Genomic DNA, 16,774 nt, shown 5'->3' with positions numbered 1-16,774 from the left:
TGATCATAACACAATCATTTGAAGATTTTCTTAGAAATTATCCATTTAGAAAAGAAAAATACCTACTTCCATCTTGAAGCCTGCAACGTTGTCTCTTATACGTTTCTTAACCATCTCATAAATTAATATTCTTGGGATCACTGTACTTTTTTACTCCATCTCTTAGCTAAGGGACGGAACCTGCAACCCTCCATCTTTTATTCGTCGCTTAACCGTCTCTTAAATTACTATTCATTCAATTTCATTTTTTATTTTTATTTCCAACAAATTCAATTAATAAAAACACACTTCATTAAATAAAATAAAATTACAACATAAAATAAAAATACAACTTAAAATTTTAAAAAATAAAAAAACACATAATTAAAATCCTAAAAAAAATTACATAATTTAAAATACAATTTTAGAAAAAAAAAACTACTCCGTGACGGTAATATTACCGTTTTTCGATTTTTTATTTTTATTTTTTTTAAAATTTGAATTTAAAAAAATGATTTATTACGTCAGCGTGACGATGCCCACTCACGGGCCGGTGAGTGGGCGTCACGCATGGCGCCGGAGCGCGCCACGTTGTGCCGGCGTGTGGTGAGAAGGCTCGACATCCGTCTCGGCGGGACGGGACACTCGGCGGGCTGGGGACGAGACGGGACGCTGCAACGCGTCTCGCCGCCGTCTCGTCCCGGCGTGACGGGTTACGAGCCACCCGCGTGACGCGTTGCGGGTGGCTTTATCACCTTATATCAAACGGCTAATATTGCTCTTCTCTTAAATCACAGCCTTTGAGAATCTTTTGCAAGATTTTTACAAACACTTGGCAGTAGTACCACCAAATAAATTGATGATTCTGTTGATTGTTTGAAAAGTGTGGGAGGTTGGTATCTTATATTGTGACGTCCAATCTTTTATTGACGGAGGGATATATATTTTTGTTTACTCCTATTGCCTATGGGATGCGTGTGAATCATAGTACTTCCATCCTGCTTAGAGCATCCACGTGGCGCCCTAAAGCCCGTCATATGCACTGTCACGTCAGAATTTTATCCTCCTACCCTTCCACCTGTAGTAGGACGTCTTAAGCATTTTCTTCTATTTGAATATTTAAATAACTACAAAAATTGGGGAAAAACTTCATTTCATTTATAAAATTAATACATTACAATACAAATTAAAAAAAATACGCAAACTCAGCGACGGCAGTTACGGGCCCACACTTCTTCAATCATGTCGTTCATGAGCTGCGCATGGTCGTGTTGGTTGCGCATTGAGGCCTGTCTAGATAGAACCTCATTGAAACCCGTCGGTAATCCTTGAGCGGGGGGCGAGGTCGCCGTGCTGGAGGAGTAAGATGCACCTTCGTCATCGGTCCAATCGGTGATGATCCTACCTTCATGTTCGACTATCATGTTGTGCAAGATTATGCACGCATATATGACATCGACGATGACTTCCTTGAACCAGAGACGCCCCGGCCCTTTCACTATTGCCCACCGTGATTGGAGCACACCAAATGCCCGCTCCACATCCTTCCGCGCCGCCTCCTGCTTTTGTGCAAATAAAACTCTCTTATCACCAATTGGGCAGCTGATCGTCTTCAGAAAAATAGGCCACCTTGGGTATATGCCATCGGCCAAGTAGTACCCCATGTGGTATTGGCGCGCATGTTGGCAGTGAACTCGATGGTCGGGCCGTTGCCATTGCATTGCTCGGTGAAGAGGGTGGATGAGTTGAGGACGTTGATGTCGTTGTTCGACCCGGCTACAGTCGAGGTTTAAATAGATAAATTTCGAAAAAAAAAACACAAAAACGTGTTACATTGTCCGCGGACTAAGCTTAGGGGGCGGACGACGCATCGTCCGTCGTCCACGCACCCACAGTGGCTGAGGCATCGGGCAGCCTATCGTCCGAGGCATCGGGCAGCCTATCATCCGCTCCACTGTGAATGCCCTTAGAGTTGTCAATTGGGTTGAGTCAATTCAGCCATCTCGGCCTGGCCCAATCCATATGCAAAACAAAGTGGGTTTGTGTTAGTCTCATTGGTTGAAATGAGCTCCAATTGGGTCATTTTGTAAACTCAGGACCAAGGCCGACACAAGCCCATGATTCCTACATTAGCTGTGGCGTTCTTTTTGTCACGGAAATTACGAATCGAGTGTTTAGATGTTAATTTGATAGAGAATAAAGTAAGAAAGATAATAAAGTAAGAAAGAAAAAAAAAGAGTAAAGTATTAGATAACAAAAGTTTTTGACAAAAATAATTCCCACATCCCATAATAGATGTCATACTTTTCTTTTTAGTTTGTCACACAAAAGATATTACTTCTTTTGGAAAAAGCTATCTCTCACATTAATATAAATATATTATTTTCTCTTTACACCTAACACAAAAAACAACATCTCCTAAAATTCTGTGCCTTTTCCAAGTATGTCATCTATTTTGGGACGGAGAGAGTACGACTCAACTACTTTAGGACGATCCAAAGAAAATAGTACGAGTTAATTACTATGGGATGGGACAGAATGAGTATTTATTAATCAAAATTGTAGTTTAATAATCTTAATTGAATGAATTGGTCCAACTAACTCGAATTTCAATTATTAATTAGATTTTAAACTTAATTACTTTACTTGTAAATCTAAAAAATAAATTTTGTTTCAAATGACATATATTGTGACATTGATTTTATTATGTTATTGTGATATTTTGTTGTATTATTACATGTATACAAAATTAAAAAAATATTAGACCTTTAGATACGATTTGAATAGGAATAGTATCTAACATCCATTGTACTTTGCGTCATTTGATTGCATTTGAATTTCACACTTTGAAATCTACGATTACTATTCAATTGAGGCACCGAACCCTATGTTGTAGTACTGCTTTAGATCAAAATAAAGGCTTTGTAAATCAACTCAGATGCTTAGAATGTTGCTAAAGATTTTTTTGAAAGAAAGCTGCGACGGTCTAATCCTAGCTCACGATCTCAACTAACGTCACTACTGCGAAGACGAGGAAGAGAGTGCCGCCAATATATGAAATAGTCTTCTCGGAGAGGAACGTTCCCAAGAACGACCCCCCTAGAACAGCAAGCTGCATTTATCAAACCAAAGATCTCAGGTTCAAATCAATCAGTATTCGGATTTTATATGAAAAGATGCCTTGCAAGCTCACCAGTGTTGCCACTCCGTGACCAGCAAGTGCCCCTGCAATGACTCCTAGGGGCGACGAAGCCGCAGCAAGCGCTACAACAATTCAAGTTTCGCATCATCAAGTCTAGTAACACTCGAATTAGAAGGCATTGACGGAGGCGATATATACCTATTGTGGAGAAAAAAGATTTGTCGCCCCATTCAGCTACAAATACGAGCACGAATGTGCTCAGGACCGTGTTGGCAACGGAAAGAATGCCTGCGCCCGACCCTGAGACTTCGGAAACAGCCAGTTGTGCCTGCATGGATCAATCATTTGTAGCTAGGTTGAATGAATCATTCAAATGTGGAAACAAGTTTGAATCATTGTGTGTGTAGAAAAGATACCTCTTTTTGTTCTTCTTCTGCTTTGAGGCCATCACCAGATGCAGCATCAAGCAAGGATGAAACACCAAAATATACCTAATATATTTAGTTTTAGTTAATTAGGTATACAAGCTGAGGTAGCTAGTGATGATGAGAGAGAAAGCAAGCCTTACCAGCAGGCAAACTGCAGCAAGATCATCAAGAGGCAAATCAGCATTTCCAAGCCTGATTGCAAAAGGCCAGATTTATGTTAACAACAACAAAAAAAAAGATTCAAACAAAAACTATATATCAGTAGTAGTTTTGACATGAAACCTGAACGGGAGGATGTCATCGACATAATGAAAAGTTCGTCCAAGAACAACCGATATAACTGTCATAACCCTGTCCAGTCCAAATAGCATCTAGAAATGAGGAAGACTGCTAACAACATATTTGATGGACTTTATGTGATTGTGGGTGTCACAATAGAGACTCGAGAGGTGTAAGAACATACGCGAGTGCACCAAAAGTCCCAATGAATGTGACAGCAGCAGAGTTTCTAGCTGCTAGAAGTGCCTGCTCACAACATCACAATGCTCATCTTACTGAAATTGCAAACAGATTATTCATGTACATTCACACTAGTGGTGTCTTACTGCGATAAAGAAGGTTTTATCCCCGAGTTCTGAAAAAAATATCAGCAAGAAGGCCTGCAAGCAAGGATTGTGAATTTTAAAGTAATGAAGATTTTGGTGCAAATAGAGGGAGACATGAAGATTATTGTACAAGTTAACAGGGAGAATTTCCTAACTGAAGCAAAACCTGTGCTTAAATCGCCAGCATCCCCTAAAAATGGAAGCGATTGCAGGCTGCTGGCAACGTCTGGACCTGCAAGCGCTTGTTGAGCGGTTAGGAAGGTGAAGAATCCACAAGACAGTAGAATCTTAGTGAAACTAAGTGACGGAGCATCTTCAACTTCATGGTCTAACAATGAGTCACATTTCTTCCTTGGCTTGTGTTGAAGCTGAAATGTGAATTTTGCAGGAGAGCTGCAAATTTTACTGGTAAAGTTGCATCGTTTCTCCTTCGTTCTCCTGAGTTCCTGAGGGGAAAAACTATACAGTTTCAAGGTACATGAATCTGATGCTGTGTAATGTGGTATTACTATGTGCATTAGCAACCTTAGCCGATGCAGAAACCGCAAAAGATGAGACCAGAGAACCATACGAAGACGGCTTTTTCTTCCCTACAAGCAAGACACATCAATCATCTATATATCAAGAAACCAATGTGCATATGTAAAAAAAACTCTGAATTCACAAAACTGAGGTCTAACTTCTTGTTTTGGATACAGCATTTCACAATGCAATTTGATATCATGCACCAACTGAAATTTAACATCAGCATCTAGAAAGCTATTACTCCACATTTTAGTAACCATCATTAGTCTGCCCAGAAAATAAAGATGAATTCTTTCACTAAACAGAAAAATTAAATTTGGATCACGGTCACTGCAGAAACTACAGAGAAATCACATTAAAAACTCCAAATAAATAGAAAGAAAATGATAATATTCCAAGTTAAGAGAAGGCATTGATTACTTGAATGAAACCGTGGGGGAAAGAAGAAATTGAAGGTGGGATGAGCAAGACAGCTCCATGGAAAGGTAGCCAAGGGAGCCGCAGATAGACTACTGTAGCCCATCATTTCTCTGTCTAAAAAAAATTTAACCTTTATATTTTGGGAAAGAATAAGGAAGAAGCATGAAATGAAGCCATCAAGTATGTGTTGATTTGAGGATGAAAAATGTTCTAATAATCTGCAAATGTGAAGTGATAACACTGATATGGCACTAGATATATACATGTGGTGGAAACAACTGAATCCCATGCTGATTTGGCATATGGGGCTCAAATTCAACCCATACCACTTTTTTTTCTTTTTTCCTTTTTTCATATAAAATTTTAGTTTATCACGGTCATTTTATTAATTTAGATATACTCCAACATCTTGAGCAATCACGAATAAAAAAGAGGATATATTGACATCAAGATTGAATCTTTTTCCCCTCAAGAAACAGCCTACACTGAAACTAGAGGATGGATTCACATCATGATTGAATCCATTTCAAAGTTCAAATCTAGGTGTTCTTAAATCTGTAGTGAAATTATGGTGGCATTCTGAGATAATTGATTGTTGAAAACAGAGTCCAGGCATCAAAATCAGTAATTTCATCAAGATTATTAATTTCAGATACATACAGCTTAAAAATACCTCCAACATTTTGTGCTATCACGAAAAGACCAAGATATATAGAACTAAAAAAAGAGGATAAATTGACATCAAGATTGATTCTTTTTCCCCTCAAGAAACAGCCATCTTTCAATTGATTTCAAAGATCAAATCTTGGTGTTCTCAAATCTGTAGTAAAATTATGGTTGCAATCTGAGATAATTGATGGTTGAAAACAGAGTCCAAACATAAAAATCAGTAATTACAAAAAATACATGGGAAGTAGAATGAAAATCAAGAAGTAGGGAGCACTTTGTTGACGATGTCTTGACTGAGGGCGGCGATCTGCGAATCGAGGGCGGCAATGGTATCCTCCTTCTGCTTCTCAAGGCTAGCAAGCGCCTCCTGCAGCTCCACCTCGATCTTCTTCCTGCCTTCAGCCAGCTTCTCCTCCACCTCCACCTGCGTCTCCTTCTTCATCTTGTTCAGCGCCGCCGATATCTCCGCCCTGGCCGCCTTCATCATCGCCGCCCCCTGCTCCTCCAGCTGCTTCACCTCCGCCGACGTGTCCTTCACGCTGTTCAGCTTCTCTCTGATCGCCGCGTCTCTCTCGTCCATGAATTTCCCCAGCGGGGAGTAGTACAGCTTGTCCATTGCGAACATCAGGAACAGGAACTCCACCGCGATGATCGGGAGAGTCAGATTGAAGTCGAAAAGGGCCGCCTTCTCGATGTCTGCCGCCAGCGACGGCGGCGCGTGGCTTAGGGACAAGGCTGTGGCGGCGGCGAGGAGGTGCTGGGGATTGACTTTGAGGGATGTGGGGAGACAGATTTTGGGGACAGAAAAATGGGTTTGGGGTTGAGGTTGGATTTGGGGTTTGGATTTGTGGGCGGTGATTAGAGTTCTTGGAGAGGCCATGATCATGTTGGCCATGGATGCTCTGCTTCAGCTTCTGCAAGATTCTTGATTTTTTTTTCTTGTTTTTGAGTGGAGTGATTGTTTGTGTTGGAGAGGGTAACCAAATCTTGCAAAAAAAAAGGCTATCTCTTTCTCTGCCACACAAATTGATGAGAGGAGGCTATTCCATTTCAAAATCCAAAATATTATCCTTCGTCTAAATTAAACTGTAATTAATATAGTACTCATATCTTTACAAACACACAAAATATCGATACAAAACCTAGTAAGTCGTGAGAAAAAAGAATTCAAAGTGAATTCACATATCAATTGGTTACAGAGTTTCCAGTCTCCTCCATATAAACACATTACTGCTAGTTTTGTTAACAAGAATCATTTGTCTCTCTGTAAGGTAGAAAATGCATCATCAATCTCCACTTGTGATAACCAGAAAGAGTGCTTTACAGCAGCAAGTTGTGCTTCCTCCTGGTCGGATATTAGAATCTCGTACCACCATCAAAATATCAAGAGACACAATGCACCAAAATCCATAAAAAATGATGGGTATTGGAGACTTGAAAGCGGTTATTTCCCAATAAGCTTATAATAGGCATACAGGCCTGAGCCAATGAAGCCGAGAAGTTGCCCAATCACATTCAGCTGGGACCAAAAACACACATTCATATTAGGGTCAGAAGCACAGGAGAAGAAATGAAGTATTGTGTACTGCACTTACCAAATCGAATGGCAGCCCACCAAAAATTGCCCAGCCTAGTGTAATCGTGAAAAGATCCTGAGAAAAAGAACAGTAAGACGTGCAACAGGCATGTTAGTATAAGTTTCGTGGCAGTTGACAACACTGTGTACAAGATTTTGAACGGGTGGCAGCGACAATATTGCTTCAGTTTCTACCATCATAAAATGAACGGGGAACCCAAAAACTTGTTTTATTTATACACTAACAACCTCCAGATCACCAAATTGTCACAACTTTGAAATATCAAGAAGTAGAAGGAAAATAGGACAAACCTTCAAATTACCACAGATAGTCTGTGTGAGTGCAGAGTTCAGAGTCGTGTTGAGGAATATACTATAGTTCAGGAAGAAAGCTAGTATGCACGAAAAAAGCAGCACTGCCTGAAACCATATAAGCATGAAACAACTTATAATGTATTAAGATGTAATCCGAGTAACAGAAACATCCATGATGTTATCAATTTGCAAGCGATCATCCATTCATTCACCACTCTAAAAACTCGTATAACAAGTGCATCAATGACATGCTTTACCAGGAAACCAGGAGAAAGCAGATATGGAAAACTAATCGTCATCTCCAAGTCACCTCGGAAAAGGGTCCAAAGCAGTAGAACAGGAGCACATAAGATTCCTACAGAGAAACAGGTCTAACTCTCAAACAAAGAGTGTGGTGTCTGAATAATTAGGAGTCAGGACTTCAAAGCTACAATTGTATAGGTACATACCGTTGCACCACATAAGGCCGAAGCTATTGAGGCCACTGGATTTTCCTGGGGGGAGAAAATTGGAATGATAAGCAAAGAATGGAGCTAGAAAGCGAACATTTGAACTGAGGGTAAAGAAGTAATACCAATACGGGCTATGGTTGCTAGATATATGGCAGTGGTGAAGTTGGACAGAAAAACGACAAGGTAGCTATAGGAGTCGAACGATAAGTCCCGGGATCCAGCAATAAAAGCACCCAGAACTATCAAGGTCACACTAACAAAACCATAATTATTAAGACAGTAGAAAAGGAAATGAAATTATCTCACTTCGAACGTATCCATACTCAGCAGAAATATTTTGGTAATAGAGAGTCCAGATTCAGAAGTAGGTCCAAAAGTAGATTGCTGTCATGATAAAACTTCTATTTGCAATATTTGTGTATTCAATGCAAGTAGATTGTGGACTGTAGCAATCTATGTTCCAACACATTGACCGCGGAGGGTGAAAGTTTACCTTTAAAGTCTTTTTGAAGAGTTCGATCCAAAGTAAATAAACTTATGATTCCTAATTGGTTTGCTATGACAATCGATTGGTGATAATGTATGTTTTTATCATAGTTCAAACATAGTGAACCTTTTATGCTATCAAGCCACTTTCTGTGAGATAGGCAGCAAAATAATCTTATCAAAAAGCTTTGACAGAGTGAGATGGAGCTTACCTTCCAAGAATGGGACGTGTATACTTCTGCCTCACAAGGAGGTACTCAACAATCATTGTAAATACAACTGTAGTTCTTCGCAATGTTGTATACATTGGAACATTAACACCTCGAACTGACTCCATGGTAACTAGCTTTCAAGGCAACCAAGAGAATTTGTGAATAAACTTTTGTATGGGGATAAAGATTACCATCTGCAACAGGACAAAGCTCAATAAATTAGGAGAGAAATGTTACCATGTAAAGCAAATAGGTTAAAGCGAGAGGTGAAGTGCGAATCAACGTCTGTATTGATACCAACATGTTGGAACTGTCACTGGAAGCTACGGATTCGTTAGCATTAAAAGAAATGAGCTTTGAGCGTCGTAGAACATAAAGCAAACAACATGAAGATATCATCTGCAGCATATACAATCAATCAAGTTATCAGAACCATGTCATCCACTGCAACTTAAAACATGAACACCAAAGTGCTGCACTCCTTCTAAAGTGATGACTACAGAATTCCATAATGACCATTGATGGAAACTTTTGTCATCGGTACCCCTTCACCATTGATATCAGAAAATATTACTATACCTGAGAAAGTGTAATGACGTTGGCACTCGGGAAGTTGTATGAAGAAAGAGCAGCTTTGTTAAATAACACCAAGAGCACTGCAAAATCACAGTTAGCTCACTTTTTTAAAGACGACAAATCAAATTCGCACCATTAAACTCTGAGTGAGGCATGATTCTTGCATACGACTATAATACGGGAGCTAATAATTCTCATTCTCCAAGACATGATAAGCTTAATATTTATTAGAACTAAGATTTTTACCTTTTAATTGGAAATTAAACCTGCACAAAAAATCTCCCAGCAAGGTTGATACTTTACAGTTCCAATACTCAATTGAACTCCGCATTGATTTGAAAATTGACAATTCAGAAAACTCAACCTCAATGAATATCAATATCTACGGAAATTCAACACTAAGGAAAACTCAATCCTCTCATTAGAACTAATAATTCCAGCTTCACTTGCACAGAAAATCAAACCCTTAACAGTAAATCAACTTAATTTGTTTTATATTGAACTTCGCCAACCAATCCTTCGCCTATTGGTCTTAACGCTTAACGAATTAACTAAGATCAGAACAAATATTTTGGGATTAGAGAATTAAAAGATTACCAGCACAAGCCATGTAAGAGATGGCGGCATAAGCTCCTCGTTTAGTCATGGCGGATCCTTTGAAGAGCTTCTCCTCCACTACCGGCGAAGGATCGGCCGACGCCATTGGTAGAATCGGAATGCTCTTAGCCATCGATTTGTCTCTTTCTTTGCGTTTGAAACAGATTCTTAAAACAGAGTGGAATACTTTCTTTCTGTTGAATATTTTTATTTCAATTTCTGGGTTTTTGATTAGGAAATAAATTTATTCCATAAATATAGATTATGTGTTCGAATTTATATTTTGTTATTTGGTGAAAATGATAAAAACTCAAATCCAAAACCTCTTCTCAAAATAAATCTTTTCGAAATTTTTTCAGCATTTCATGTCAGGACTTCTTTATATGAATACCTAAGTCATAATTAATATTTTTGTTTTTTTTTTAGTTTTTTCTTGATTGGGGTTCTGATTCTAAGTTATTCGAAAATGAGTAGTTCAAGTGAAGTACTTGAAACAATAAGATCAAGTTAATCTTATTTTCACAAAGATATTCAATTACGAAAGATTTTATCTAGATCAGAAGTTTACTTAAAATGACAAATCAAGTTTAGAGGAGTTGAAATATAAAAGTAAATTTTAATTTTATACTAATTAAAATATGAAAATATTAGTTATTCTTACCTCTATTCACGAAAAATTGAGTTATCCATCTAAATTAGTCTCTATTATTTTTGATAAGTTTTTCCTTTAATGAAGTGGATTTATATTTTAATTATATTTTCTTTTATTTTAATCAATTTAACATTAAATTCGCGTTAATATGCCGTGTGAACTACGTCCACTAAGAATTGAGAAAATATTCCACAGAAAGAGAAATCTGGCTCTTCAAAAGTTTTTATGGGGTGGAAATAATTCTCTCACTCTCAGTCTACATTACATAATTAATTAAAGAATCAATTTGGATTTTATACTTTCCCTACAATGGCATACACACATAACACATTATCTGGCACTAATGTAGGAGTACAAATTTTGTTTGGTTTTCGAGTATGATCCAACAAATGTTTTATCTAACGTTTGACAAACAACTTTTGAATTGTCATTTAATTGGATCACAAGTTCAAGTTCACTTTGGTACGATTTTTATAAATTTATGTTTATTTATTAACAAATAAAATAAAACACCACTAAGCCATTTCTTTGTCCAATACTAATTCATAGCTTTTTTTAGTGTTTGAAGTTTTTTTAAAATAAAGTTTCTAACCTAATGCTTTGTTTAATAGTGAAAAGAAGTGTTCTTCAAACAAAGTTAGCTTTTCACTTTTAATAATGATAATTTAATTGGATAGGACTTTTAATTGTAAATGTATAGTGCTTTCCTTGCTATAGTTTTCAATGCCTAACCAACTTGGACATTTCCATGATTCCATCGATACTCTTTTGTTTGAAAATTGAAACCATATGACTTGATAATTATATAGGTTAAATCAGTTAATGGAAAATGGATTTATATTTCATATTTCGTCACATCAATATATGTAACAAGTAAATTAAGTGCTACTATAACTTTTATCATATTTCTTAAAGGAAAATATACGCAATATATAGAAATCAACATAAAAAGATACGGAATATTGTAGATGTAAAAAATATTTGAAACAAATCTTGACCATTGGTATAAGTTTTTGACTTAAATCTTTTTTCTTCTCACATTGCTCAAGTTCAAGTTGTGAGTTTATAATTATTTTGGGTCTATTTCATTCGATACCCCCAATTAGATTTTAATCATAAAAAAGTGACAAGTTGAACCTGGATAATATTTATACGATTACATATTTGCATTTCTTGCATGATCAACTCAATTTCAACTGCTAACATTGAACTTTTCTATTTCTAGAGACAAATAGATACGCCCACCAACAAATACTAGTAGTAACAAATTACAGTAATTAATTTGATTACATCTTTTCGTAGTATACTTTTGAGCCATAATCTCATTGTCAACATTGTTGCATCATGAATGGTTCTAGAAATCAGCGAAATTTGTAATAGCCAGCTGTATAAATATTAGTACTACAATTAAGTAATAAATTTAAAATAAAATACGTATGTCATTTTGCAGCCGTTATCTTCGTTAATCCCAATATACGAGAATACAAATTGCTATATAAGCGTGCTGATTAATTAATTACTCTATTTTTTTATTGTTTAATATTCCTCAGTTTTTCTTGCCATGTCGCCGCTTTCATCGAAATTAATTATCTCATTAATGGGACACTGATAAAAGAAAACATACGACAGAAATAGTCCTATATCGACTATGCATGCACGTTCCAACTGGAGTATATCATCATGTGAATGCATCTGCTAATTAGTTGGTCCTTTTATAATTCATGTTTGAAACATCACTTCGTGAATTGTATTTCACATCAAGCAATGTTTTTTTTTCAACCTTCGCGTTAACAGGAGTAGTAAAATATTTATAAAATATTCAAAAGGGAGACTATTCCCACATTATCAGTGCAAGTTATTATTTTATAAGTGTAATTGTTTCTTTAGGGAAAACACATAATTTTGTTCATTGAAAATTTTACTTGCTTAATAATTGTGGAGTAGTATTTCGAAAATACACAAATTATGTATTTCTTCAATTCCATGTAACAGTGTAATAAAAGGGATGATTACTTTCTCCTACCAAAAAGGCAAAAGCTGTGTGAAAATCCAGCATAGAATATACACAAATTTATTGGAAACTCTTCACACCAATCACGAGTCCAGAAATAACTTTTAGGTAGTGTAGATGTTGATGTTGATGCTCAATTTACTTTTGTTGACTTCAAAATCTTAGTATTATTTCTCAAGCATACGCAAACAATATGCAACACATACATAAGCATATAATCATGGATGAACTTAGGGTCCCTACTTCCAATTTTTTATCTTGTTTTTTAATCAAAAAATGGTCATCGCCCGAGTATTTATATACTAGTAGCCCACCTGTATTTTGTTTTTGAACAATAAAAACTTAATGCCTACCTCAGATCTCTCCAAGCCTTTGTCATGACCACAAACACATTCATCTAAATTCTCTTTGTTCGTTTCTTCCTTCATTTCTAGGAAAATTCAAATCTCTTCAAATCCCACTTGTATTTCTTCTTAATTTTCTTTCTATTTGAAGTCCTTAGTCAGTCTTATTATGCAAAAAAGACTCCATTTTTTGGTGGCTGCAATTCTGTATGTTTGTCCTTATTACCCACTTTCATTTAATGCCTTGCTGCCCTCTTAAATTCTAAGTCTTGCTTTTGCAGCAAATTGCAGTCTCATTTGATGAATCTGGACTGGAAACTCTGTCTACTTTTCAATTGGATCATTTATTTGTCAAGCTTCCTGTTTGAGTCCATTGGTTAGTTGATTAAAGGCAGTTTTTTCAATTGGATAATTTTATGGTCTGTTTTGGGGGTTTGCATCATCAAAATTGTGGTATTCCTTCGAATTCTTGAAAGGAAAGGAGGAAAGGAATCAAAAATCAGTTGAAAGATCGAATTTTTCTTGTTCATAGCTTGGTTGGGGTTTGATGTTTCAGAATTGTGGGTTTTTTGAAAAAGTGGGGACCATCAAATCTGTTGATATAGTGGGTGTTCTGGTTGAGATATGCTGAGTTAGAGGGAGTAGTTATAGTTTTGTTTAGTTTTGATATTGGTTGTTGCTGAAGCAAATCTAATCTGTATGCGGTGATGGGAAATTGGGGGTTTTCTTGCATCCCTGTTGTATTACTGTTGCTGCTGGAATTCTGCAGTGGGAGTGTGCAGCGTATAGGGAAAATAGATCCAGGATTCAAAGGGGCTCAAATGCACTACATAGACAATGATGGAATGTTTATGTTATCAAACAACTTGAATTTCGCCTTTGGTTTAACCACCACTGCTGCTGATGTTACTCTATTTCTTCTTGTTGTGATGCACAAAAGCTCAACTATAGTTTGGGCTGCCAACAGGGATTCCCCGGTTAAGAATTCAGACAGCTTCGAGTTCGATGTCTCTGGCAATGCCTTCTTGCAGAGTGATGGATCCACAATCTGGTCTTCTGATACTGCAAACAAAGGAGTTTCTTCATTGCAGTTGTTGGATAATGGGAATCTTGTTTTGGTTGGGAGTGATAACACTAGCTTTGTTTGGCAGAGTTTTGGCCATCCCACTAACACCCTTCTCCCAAATCAAGAATTCTCTCAAGGAATGCGGCTTGTTAGCGACCGTGGCACGGCCAACTTGACTTACTCACTTGAGATCAAGGCCGGGGACATGTCTCTCTCCGCGGGTTTCAACCCCCCACAGCTGTATTGGACTATGAGAAGAGATACCCGGATAACCATCAATAAAGGGGGCGGTGCAGTGGCCTCAGCTATTCTAAGTGGCAATTCTTGGAAATTTTATGATTCGAGTAAGGTGTTGCTTTGGCAGTTCATCTTCTCGGAGAGCACCAATGCAAATGCAACGTGGATCGCTGTGATAGGCAGTGATGGTTCTATCACATTCTCCATGCTTCAGGGTGGCTCGACTAATCCATCTTCGACAAGAATACCACAAGATCAATGTAGTAGGCCTACAGCCTGTGATCCCTACACAGTCTGTTATCCCGGTAATTCATGCCAGTGTCCCTCATCCATTGCCTCGTCGTGCAAATCTATGGCCTCTCCTCCCTGTGATGTTCAGGTAGAACTTGTTAGTGGCGGTGATGATCTTAGCTACTTCGCGTTGCCATTTGTTCAGCCATTCAGTAAGGAAACCACCTTAGAAAGCTGCAAAGCTTTGTGTCTTAGCAATTGCTCGTGTGGTGCTATGTTTTTCCAGAATAGTTCGGGGAATTGCTTCCAGTTTAATGAGATAGGGAGCATGGAAGGATCTAGTAACGGAGGTGGCTACACTTCGTATCTCAAAATCTTGAGCAATGGAAGGAGGGACGGAGGCGGAGACAGTAGTAAGCCTTCTTCCCATATAGTGATAGTCATTGTGATTGTGACTGTGGTTGTGATATTAGCAATGGTTTTTGCTGCATTCCATTTCTACCGGAAAAACAAGAAAGCACCTGACACGCATAGGGAGAGCTCGGAGGAGGAGGACAACTTCTTGGAAGGCCTATCCGGGATGCCAATCCGGTTTAGCTACAAAGACCTCCAGACAGCCACAAGGGACTTCTCTGTCAAGCTCGGACAAGGAGGGTTCGGATCAGTCTATGACGGTAATCTCCCTGATGGAACTCGCCTTGCTGTCAAGCAACTCGAAGGCATTGGCCAAGGCAAGAAGGAGTTTCGTGCTGAAGTGAGCATCATAGGCAGCATCCACCACGTCCACCTAGTCCGCCTCAGGGGCTTCTGCGCGGATGGGAGCCACCGCCTCCTAGCCTACGAGTACATGGCCAATGGCTCCTTAGACAAATGGCTGTTCAAGCAGGACAAAGGCGAGCTCTTGCTTGATTGGAACACGCGATACAACATTGCTGTCGGAACAGCCAAAGGCCTCGCTTATCTCCACGAGGACTGTGATGTCAAGATCATACATTGCGACATCAAGCCTGAGAACGTGCTTCTCGATGACCACTTCATGGCTAAGGTCTCCGATTTTGGGCTGGCGAAGCTCATGACACGCGAGCAAAGCCACGTGTTCACAACGATGAGGGGAACTAGAGGCTATCTTGCACCAGAGTGGATCACTAGCTATGCTATATCAGAGAAGAGCGACGTGTATAGCTATGGCATGGTGTTGCTCGAGCTCATTGGTGGCCGGAAAAACTATGATCCTTCGCAGAGCTCTGAGAAGTCGCACTTCCCTTCGTACGCGTTCAAGATGATGGAGGAAGGTAAGTTGAAGGACATCATGGATGAGAAGCTGAAGATCAATGAGGAAGATGAGAGGGTTGATATAGCCATCAAAGTTGCTTTGTGGTGCATACAAGATGATATGCATCTTCGGCCGCCTATGACTAAAGTTGTGCAGATGCTCGAAGGGCTGAGCCCGGTCCCTCCGCCTCCAACGGCTTCCCAGCTAGGGTCGAGGCTTTACTCGAGCTTCTTTAAGTCCATCAGTGAAGGCGGCACCTCCTCGGGCCCCTCGGACTGCAACAGCGACGCCTATCTCTCCGCGGTTCGCCTCTCAGGCCCTAGATGACATAAGGGTTGAAGCTTGTGTTGTGTAAATTGTAGTTCAAGTTTTGTAACGCTAAAGATATCTTAAATCTCAACTATATGTCATGTTTTGAATTCTTGATTTGTAACTTAGTGAATTTGATCTATAGAAAAGCTCTGTTTTTTTTTTCATTTGACATTTCAACAGTGTGGCATTTTTGTAGTCGCTGTATTTGATCAACATTAACTTTAGTTTTAAATATATAGTTCAGATCAACTAAAGTCGTTTTTCCTTTTTATTTCGCTATTTTTTTTTTCATTTCAACTGCGTGACATTTTTTTATTATAAAATTAATATATAATATAAATGGAATTCATTTTCCGCTAACTTATTCGATCCATTTTTTTATATTTCTTAAAACTCATGCACAAATCAAATACTATGACTCTTATTATGTGACGAATGAAGTAATAATTAATTTAATTTTTCTTTCCTCCCTTATTCTCTCTATTTTTTCTTTACCTTAATTTATCTATATTACTTATCCACATAACACACTAAAAGCATCAATTTTTTAAACATCGTGCAAAAAATAAGTACATGTTGAACTTTAATTTATCTACGAAGGTACTTTTATAGGTTTTGTTAGTTGGTAAATCGCCATGACTATGATCATTATGGCTCTATTCATAC

At 38.2% G+C, this 16,774-nt stretch overlaps 4 protein-coding genes across 5 annotated transcripts; 1 reads left to right on the top strand and 3 right to left on the bottom strand.

Moving 5' to 3' along the window:
- Positions 1 to 2,816: 2,816 nt before the first annotated feature.
- LOC121804465 (GDT1-like protein 1, chloroplastic) lies at positions 2,817 to 5,337 on the bottom strand. Its single transcript, XM_042204019.1, has 11 exons — positions 5,100 to 5,337; positions 4,680 to 4,744; positions 4,310 to 4,600; positions 4,155 to 4,208; positions 4,013 to 4,074; positions 3,832 to 3,900; positions 3,690 to 3,741; positions 3,538 to 3,612; positions 3,320 to 3,449; positions 3,173 to 3,243; positions 2,817 to 3,091 (listed from the first exon to the last, which is right to left on the bottom strand). Exons 1-11 carry the CDS (start codon positions 5,203 to 5,205, stop codon positions 2,972 to 2,974), a joined length of 1,095 nt encoding a protein of 364 aa, XP_042059953.1. The 5' UTR covers positions 5,206 to 5,337; the 3' UTR covers positions 2,817 to 2,971.
- A 516-nt stretch (positions 5,338 to 5,853) lies between these two features.
- On the bottom strand, positions 5,854 to 6,796 carry LOC121804467 (ATP synthase subunit b', chloroplastic-like). The gene has a single exon (XM_042204022.1). The coding sequence runs from the start codon at positions 6,661 to 6,663 to the stop codon at positions 6,025 to 6,027; it is 639 nt and encodes a 212-aa protein (XP_042059956.1). The 5' UTR covers positions 6,664 to 6,796; the 3' UTR covers positions 5,854 to 6,024.
- A 20-nt stretch (positions 6,797 to 6,816) lies between these two features.
- On the bottom strand, positions 6,817 to 10,198 carry LOC121804466 (UDP-N-acetylglucosamine transporter UGNT1-like). Of its 2 annotated transcripts, none has more exons than XM_042204020.1 (10): positions 9,983 to 10,198; positions 9,389 to 9,465; positions 9,047 to 9,208; positions 8,810 to 8,943; positions 8,234 to 8,364; positions 8,109 to 8,153; positions 7,917 to 8,014; positions 7,657 to 7,764; positions 7,364 to 7,420; positions 6,817 to 7,287 (listed from the first exon to the last, which is right to left on the bottom strand). In XM_042204020.1, the coding sequence occupies exons 1-10, from the start codon at positions 10,113 to 10,115 to the stop codon at positions 7,213 to 7,215; spliced, it is 1,020 nt and encodes a 339-aa protein (XP_042059954.1). In that variant the 5' UTR covers positions 10,116 to 10,198; the 3' UTR covers positions 6,817 to 7,212. The 2 variants fall into 2 exon arrangements, with proteins under 2 accessions (XP_042059954.1, XP_042059955.1); XM_042204021.1 differs by having other exon boundaries at positions 9,047 to 9,125; positions 9,983 to 10,168.
- Positions 10,199 to 12,962: 2,764 nt separating this feature from the next.
- LOC121805179 (G-type lectin S-receptor-like serine/threonine-protein kinase SD2-5) lies at positions 12,963 to 16,272 on the top strand. Its single transcript, XM_042204969.1, has 2 exons — positions 12,963 to 13,196; positions 13,271 to 16,272. Exon 2 carries the CDS (start codon positions 13,697 to 13,699, stop codon positions 16,121 to 16,123), a length of 2,427 nt encoding a protein of 808 aa, XP_042060903.1. The 5' UTR covers positions 12,963 to 13,196; positions 13,271 to 13,696; the 3' UTR covers positions 16,124 to 16,272.
- Positions 16,273 to 16,774: the final 502 nt, after the last annotated feature.

The sequence above is a fragment of the Salvia splendens genome, chromosome 5 (genome assembly GCF_004379255.2).
Source record: "Salvia splendens isolate huo1 chromosome 5, SspV2, whole genome shotgun sequence".
Lineage (NCBI taxonomy): Eukaryota > Viridiplantae > Streptophyta > Magnoliopsida > Lamiales > Lamiaceae > Salvia > Salvia splendens.
The sequence above is the reverse complement of the archived record's forward strand: the minus strand, read 5'-3'. Positions and strand labels throughout refer to the sequence as shown.